This window comes from Poecilia latipinna, unplaced genomic scaffold (assembly GCF_001443285.1).
Source record: "Poecilia latipinna isolate Pla-1442-1.1 unplaced genomic scaffold, P_latipinna-1.0 Scaffold2355, whole genome shotgun sequence".
Taxonomy (NCBI): Eukaryota; Metazoa; Chordata; class Actinopteri; order Cyprinodontiformes; family Poeciliidae; genus Poecilia; species Poecilia latipinna.
In genome coordinates, this window is record NW_015114971.1 from 67,673 (window position 1) to 75,486 (window position 7,814).

Genomic DNA, 7,814 nt, shown 5'->3' on the forward strand with positions numbered 1-7,814 from the left:
CGCATATTTTTATTCAAGTAAAAGTAAAAAGTAGTCGTCCAAGAAATTACTCAAGGAAGAGTAAGAAAGTATTGGGTAAAAAGTTTACTGCGTAAATGATCAAATTATCAGTCATTTAAAATTTAAAAAATAAACAATCCACAGACCAAAATGTAAAATTAAGTGGAAAATTTGGTATTTTAAGGACTGAAATTACAATAATTTATATAAATAACAAAAAATAACAAAATCAGGCAAAATCAATTTTTCCAAATCAGTTTATATTAATAAGAAACTAACAAAAACCACAGGTGTGAGTCTGAGTCTGGTGGATTTTTGGTTAAAACATGTTTATTTTTCATTCAGTATTCACTCAGTAAATGTAGAGTTAGCTAGTAACTAGCTACATTCACTTGAGCAACTTTTTTGAGTAAAAAGTATACTTTTTACTTGTACTTGAGTACAAATATACTGAAGTAGTGCTACTCTTACTTGAGTAATATTTTGAGGATCTGCCCACCTCTGCGCCCATGTTGGCCGCGCGGGCGACCCAAGTGCGCGCGCACGTTGGTTTTGGTGAGAAACTTTGAGCAAAACAGAAGTGGAGAAAAAAAAGTCCCTCAAGTCGTGTAGCTCTCTGCCAAGGAATGCTTTCTTTAGTCCTTTTCAAAGCGTGAAATTCTTCCCACTAGCAAAATTTAGAGCTTGTTTATCCCGAAGAAAGAGAAGAAGAAGAAGAAGCTGAGATGGAGAAAGAGGGAGGGGGGATAAAAACAATTAGCTTCCCCTAACTGAGTCAGGGTTTGATCAGGAAACGGTTTTCCTTCCTTTTTTTGTGATGGGAAACTTTAGAAATCAGCGCTCTTCAAACAAAGGCGCTTGTGCAGCGAGGCAACAGCTGGGCGGATCAATGCGACCACGTGCCATCCACCACGTGTGCAGCCACTTTTACCCCCCTGTTGTCTTTTAATGGTGGGCGGGGGGTACAGATTGAGGGAGCAGGGGGGAATTTTATCCCAAATATCCCGGAAAGTTGAATTGAACCTGATTTTAAATTCCTATTCAACCCCTGAACTATAGCAGGAATTCAGACTGCAGAGTGAAGATGTAGACAGTTAAGCAGACAGGTGGTGTTTTTATCATATTTACTGATTCTGTAACGGAATTTCAGTCTGTTTATATTGAACAGCGTTTTCTAGATAACTTAAAATATAAATATACACTGAAAGTAGAGATTTAATGAGTGATTTTTAGGTTAAAACTGCAGATTGACGCCTATTTTTTACGCAGATGTCTATTTATTTAACGCGTAAATCTGTTTTATATTTTTTACCTTTGGAGGATTTTACTCTAGTAAACATCTTGAAGCTGGTTTGGACTTCTTTTCAGTCCAGAGTCTGCTCAGTGGGAGGTAAGGGTCGGGCAAGAAGAGCAGGAGGAGGAGGGGCCCATTTGCATGTAATTACCATAGCATGTGTCAGGCCGTATAAAACAGGCTGCAGGCGGCCGAGGCCGGAGACAGACGCGCAGTTCACGGTGACAAAACACGCTGGGAGGGAGGCTGAGGGAAGCATGGACCAGTAACTACCATCACCATTACGCACTGGATTTACGCTTTACGTCGGACCAGAGGAGGAGTTTTTGTTTTCTTTTCTTTTTTATCTGCGCTATAAACTCCCACAAGTTCAGGTTTTTTGCATTCAAGTTCAGAGTTTTGGGATTTATCCTCTTTGGTTCCTCGGGAGATGAATCCCAGCAGCGGGGCCAGCAACGGCAGCAGTTGACTGAGACAACACAAACGAGCTCAATGCATCTTCCTCAAGGGGACTGAACAGGAGCCAACAAGTCCCCATACGTTTTACTTTATTTATTCCTTATTTATTATGTATTTATTAAACATGGGGCGCGTTATTCTGCTGACTCTCACCGTCATGTTCATGTTGCTGTGCCAGGTTGGTCTTCAAATCTTTATCTCCAACATTAACACATGATTTATCCACTCCATCCACCAGTGGGTGACGATAACAAGCTTATTTCCTTCCCAGGGGTTCTGTTCGGGGGTTTTTGAACTGAAGCTGCAGGAGTTTCTAAACAAGAAGGGGGCGCAGGGGAACAAGAACTGCTGCAAAGGAGGCCTGACCTCCTCCTTCCAGCAGCAGTGCGAATGCAAGACTTTCTTCAGGATCTGCCTCAAGCACTACCAGCCCAACGCCTCGCCGGAGCCGCCGTGCACCTACGGCGGCGCTGTGACGCCCGTCCTGGGCTCCAACTCCTTCCAGGTCCCCGAAGTCATCCCGGAGAGCGCGTTCACCAACCCGGTCAGGATTAACTTCGGCTTCACGTGGCCGGTAAATTCCGATTCACTCTCGAAAACAATGCGATTCGCGCCATTTTAATTGAATCTCTGTGCGTAAAAGTGAGCGCGACGGCTGAGCGCGCATGAAGTTGAGGGCAGGGGTGTTTGGTTTCAGCAGCTTTCAGAGCAGAGAGTGTCGCCTTGGGGTTTTTTTAGCTGCTTGGTGTTTTCACCACGCTTCCGCTGGCCACCTGTCTCACCAAGCCATTTGTGTTCCCAGGGGACCTTCTCCCTGATCATCGAAGCGTTACACACCGACTCCAAAGACGACCTCTCCACAGGTAGGAACCAAATCCTCCCTCTCCAGTTCAGGCACTCACCTGCTTTTTGTTACATCCTTTTTATTATGTTACTTTTTTAGAGAATCCAGAGCGCGTCATCAGCACAATGACCACCCAGAGGCATCTGACGGTGGGAGACGACTGGTCCCAGGACCTGCACACCGCAGGCAGGACCGAGCTGAAGTACTCGTACCGCTTTGTGTGCGACGAGCACTACTACGGGGACGGCTGCTCGGTGTTCTGCCGGCCCAGAGACGACGCTTTTGGGCACTTCACCTGCGGAGAACGGGGGGAGATCGTGTGTGACGCCGGCTGGAAGGGCCAATACTGCACGGAGCGTGAGTTTAAGAAACTTTTATTACTGGAATGAGGTGGAGGAAGCATCAAATATGACTTTTAAACAGATTTTAGTACATATGTGGACGTTATCGTAACGTTTTTGACATGATACTTGAAAACGAACATCACATTCCTAAAATAATTTGCCAAAAATTGTTTTCTTTATTGTCAAAAATTGACTTAAAAAAAAAACAACAAAAAAACAAATTTGAATTTAAAAATGACGATATTTGATTTAGAACTAAATTTTAGTATTATACTTAAAAAAATGTCTGGTTTGTAGTCAGAGGGTCTAAGTGCCGTTAGAAGGGATCTTGTGGGTAAACACCACGCGTCCCCCGCCCCCCTGCTTCTCCCTACACACACACCCACCCACACACACACACACACAGTCACACACGACTACTTGATTTATTCTAAGGAAAGTTTTTTGGAATAATCTCACGCGTGCCATAAATTTACATGCTGTCTTCCGATTGGCTGCTGCCGGAGTGGGCCGGACGCTGATTGGCTGAGGCGGGGGAGGTATTGTTTGAAGTGGGCAGCTGCCGGCAGAGAGGAAACAATGGGGCAGCTGTCGAGCACTGGCAACACACTCGCCAGCTGTCCACTCTTATCTGCCCCAATCTGAGACATTAAGGGGAGTGTGTGTGTGTGTGTGTGTGTGTGTGTGTGTGTGTGTGTGTGTGTGTGTGTGTGTGTGTGTAGGGAGAATGAATAAAAGAGTTTTGACCTGCAGCAAAGGAGGAGAAGAAAAAAGGGAGGGTGGTGGGGTGGCTTTGGGGGTCTGTGTGCACTTTGAGGTACACACACATTCACACAGACTCTTTCTTTGTCTCTGCAGTATGTTGAACAGAAAGTTTTAGGGATGAAATTAAGGACACTAAGTTTGAAGAAACAGTTTACACTGCAAAAACACAAAATCTTACCAAGTGTTTTTTGGTCTGATTACTAACGAAATATCTTAGTACACTTCAAATAAGACAAAACTAATTTACAAATAAGTTTTCACCAACATAAATGTTCCTGTTTTAAGTAAATAATTACTTAATGTTGATTAAAAAAAATGGTAAAAATCATCATTAATGGCTTATTTACTTTAAACAAACTTCCATATTTTACTGAAAATTTACTTGAAAGTTTGTCTTGCCTTATTTAAAGTTTGTTAAAATATTTGCACTATAATCTAGACCAAAGACTTGGTAAGATTTTGTGTTTTTGCAGTGTAGGGGCAACTCATTGTTTTGTTTTAGTTACAAGTTTGGCTTTTAAGTCTGTAAAAATAAAAATCAGTGATAAACCTGCATTTCTGTTTACACATTCCCCTAAGTGCAACTTTCACTTTCTCCTGCTGCGCAGCGATCTGTCTGCCGGGATGCGACGAGGAGCACGGCTTCTGCGAGAAACCCGGCGAGTGCAAGTAAGTCGCCTTTGATTACTGAGACGGCAGCGGAGTAACACGAGTGGACTGATCGGTGTGCTCCCTCTTAATTGGACGACAACAGGTGCAGAGTGGGATTCAAGGGGCGCTACTGCGACGAGTGCATTCGCTACCCGGGCTGCCTCCACGGGACCTGCCAGCAGCCCTGGCAGTGCAACTGTCAGGAGGGCTGGGGGGGGCTTTTCTGTAACCAAGGTGAGGACCGGGCCTCCTGAGAGCGCCGCGGTGAGGAGAGAGGAGGACGGGGGGGGAAACGGGACCGCTCGTTGGGTTTTAGAGGTTCTGGCATTTTGGGATTGATTTGGACTCTTAGACCAGGAGAAGTTTCAGCTTTATTCAGAGTTTGCAACAAATGATTTTGTTCCTCCCTAAAAATCTAATCAGATATCAGTTTAATCATTTATTGTGATTAGGGATGCACCAATCCACCACTTTGATGTCAGATACTGATACAGATATCTGAGATTTTGTATCGATTTTATACAGAAAAACAATGTTCAACTGACTTTAAACACATTTATTTGATAAGTTTGCACCAGTGCAGCACACTTAGTTGCACCAATAACATCTCGCGATGCTATTGGTGTTCTTGTATGCTATCACAAGAACAAAGAGTGCACTGCAAAAACACAAAGACTAACCAAGTAATCTGGTCTAGTTTCTAGTGCAAATATCTTAGTACACTTAAAATAACATAAAACTAACTTATAAGTAACTTTTCAGCAAGATATAAGCTTGTTTAGAGTCAATAATTCCTTCATAATGATGAAAAAGTTCTTGTTTCATTGACAGAATATTTCACTTCTGACATGGGAAAATATCTTATTAGTGAAATAATCTGCAGATGGATCTAGTACTTTTTCATCAATATGAAGGAATTGTTGACTCTAAACAAGCTCTTACATCTTCTTGATAAGTTAGCTGTAAGTTACTTTTGTCTTATTTCAAGCATGCTAACATATTTGCACTAAAAACTAAACCAGAATGGAGTAAGCTTTAGATTTTTGCAGTGTAAAATAAATAATAAAGAAACTGAAACTGACAGGATTAGCTAAACTTCCCCAGTCAAACATGTAAAATAAACCACAACAAACCTGTAAAAATGTTCAGAAAGTGCAATTTGGAACGCTAAATATCATGTAAGATAAATTAAAAAAAAACAATATGTTGCCAAGCTAGTACAGAATTAGACTGAATAGATCTGCACATTGCCAATAACACCGGATCTAGATTTTTTAAAAATATTTTAAATATCGGAACCGATACAGATATCGGTTGCATCTGAACCCCAAACCTGACTGTGATGCTTAGATTGTTAGTTTTACTATTTTCTCCTCTGTTTTTAATTGAGAGTATCGATAAATATAAATAAATCTGAACACATATGTGCAGTTTAGTGATTAAAAAATACACTTTTTATATGACTGGTGTCCTAAAGAAACACACATTACAAATGGGAATGTTTTGGTGCCACACATAGAAACAGCCTTACAGTTACCTAAAAAACAGAGTAACAAATAGTTATTTTTGTCACTTTTATCACAATAGTACCACAAAACACCAGAATAAAGCCCATATGTGTCATGGCTGAAACAAGAAAAACAACCAAAGTGTGAAGATAGGCGGCAGAGACGGGGAGCCAGAGATTCAGTGAAATGTAGTGGAAGACAAAAGGCATTCTGTCACTCTGGTTGTGCCATATGTTGCACTGAGCCTAATCCACATGTTCTGCTGCGTGCTTCCAGATCTGAACTACTGCACTCATCACAAGCCGTGCATGAATGGAGCCACATGCAGCAACACCGGCCAGGGCAGCTACACCTGTTCCTGCAGGCCCGGCTTCACTGGGGCCAGCTGTGAGATCAAGGTCAACGAATGTGCTGGAAACCCCTGCCGCAACGGGGGAAGCTGCACTGTAAGTGTGGAAAAAAATTAATGTCTAAATGTAGCCTGGCACCTGCTGCACTTATTCAGACGAAACCAAAGAAGCCTCTAAAAAAATATGTGATGTATAGCTGCAGATGCAGCAGCGACGTCAACCCGGTGTGATTATTATTCTCCCCACTCAGGATTCAGAAAACACATATAAGTGCAGTTGCCCTCATGGTTTCTATGGCAACAACTGCGAGTTAAGTGCCATGACGTGTGCGGATGGGCCTTGCTCCAACGGAGGCCGCTGCGCCGACAACCCTGATGGAGGCTATTTCTGCCAGTGCCCCACTGGATACGCAGGATTCAACTGTGAGAAAAAGATTGACCACTGCACCTCCAGTCCCTGCTCCAACGGTAAGAGACGCTGGGGAGTTTATGTTCTGCTGCAAAGCTCTGCTTTACAAATGACTGCAAGACTTTGTCAGTGTTCCTCTAATGTCGAAAAAAAACCCACACAATTTTATGATTGTGGTGTTTCCATTAAATAAGAAATGTAATTAAAGTCACATAAATCACGATAAATCATTAAAAAACAGACCGTGTCTTCATCATCCAACCACTTCCTGTTTTCTTCTTTGTCTTTTCTGGCAGTAGTAACATCCGGTTGTTGATCACATGACGTGTGATGCGTAAGAAGTGTTTCCACTGCAGTTTTATGAAAAGCAACCTAATTCTAGAACATTTCTTATGTTTCCATTAGGCAAATTTGTTTTCCTAAATCCAATATGTGAAGTTATCTGGTCACTGGCTGAGTTTCTATTAACCATAAAATTTCACCAATTGAAACTGCAAAAATAAATTTGCTTAATGGAAACACGGGAATTTTGAAAAACGGACATTTTTTGATAGGATGTAGTTTTTCTTTACCCTTGTATTCTGCAAAACTGCAACAGAAACACTTTTTTGCATCACATGAGTCACATGATCAACAGTGACTCAAATCTTTTTCTTAGAATAAATTTGTTCAACCAAGCCCAAAACAATTTGAAAACTAAATTAAATTTCTTTTAATACAGAAAATGTGCAAAAACTATTTAAAATGTGGGATTGTTTCTACAAAAAGCAACAAAACGAGGTAATTATAATTGCTTGATTTTATTTTAATCTTAAATTATTTTACAATTTTTGCTATTGACTTGTCGATTTTGGCCCACATGACAAAACGTTTGGCCACCCCTGTTATACAGGGTTTGTTGCTCCAACGCCTGAATAAAACATCTCTTCTGATTGGCTGACGGATGATGAGCAACATGGCTGATTTATGTCTATGTCTCATGTAACTGTTTCCTGCCACGATTTTTAATGATTTATCACATTTAATTGAATGGAAACACCGTAATTGGGAAATTGTGTTTTTTTGACATTAGCTGAATATCGACAAACGTTTGCGAAGCTGCTGCAGGTCCTGAAGGCCCTGAAGGTCCTGAAGGTCCTGAAGGTCCTGAAGGCCCTGAAGGTCCTGAAGGTCCTGAAGGTCCTGAAGGCC

The 7,814-nt window shown here is 41.7% G+C and overlaps 1 protein-coding gene across 1 annotated transcript in view; it reads left to right on the forward strand.

Annotated features, from left to right (window-relative positions):
- Positions 1-527: 527 nt before the first annotated feature.
- dla (deltaA) overlaps positions 528-7,814 on the forward strand; it is a 14,013-nt gene continuing 6,726 nt past the window's right edge. Inside the window, exons 1-8 of the mRNA XM_015018988.1 lie at positions 528-1,931; positions 2,025-2,327; positions 2,556-2,616; positions 2,697-2,954; positions 4,315-4,375; positions 4,461-4,591; positions 6,142-6,311; positions 6,466-6,682. Coding sequence (XP_014874474.1) covers positions 1,863-1,931; positions 2,025-2,327; positions 2,556-2,616; positions 2,697-2,954; positions 4,315-4,375; positions 4,461-4,591; positions 6,142-6,311; positions 6,466-6,682 — 1,270 coding nt within the window. The 5' untranslated portion in view covers positions 528-1,862. The remainder of the gene's footprint in view (positions 1,932-2,024; positions 2,328-2,555; positions 2,617-2,696; positions 2,955-4,314; positions 4,376-4,460; positions 4,592-6,141; positions 6,312-6,465; positions 6,683-7,814) is intronic.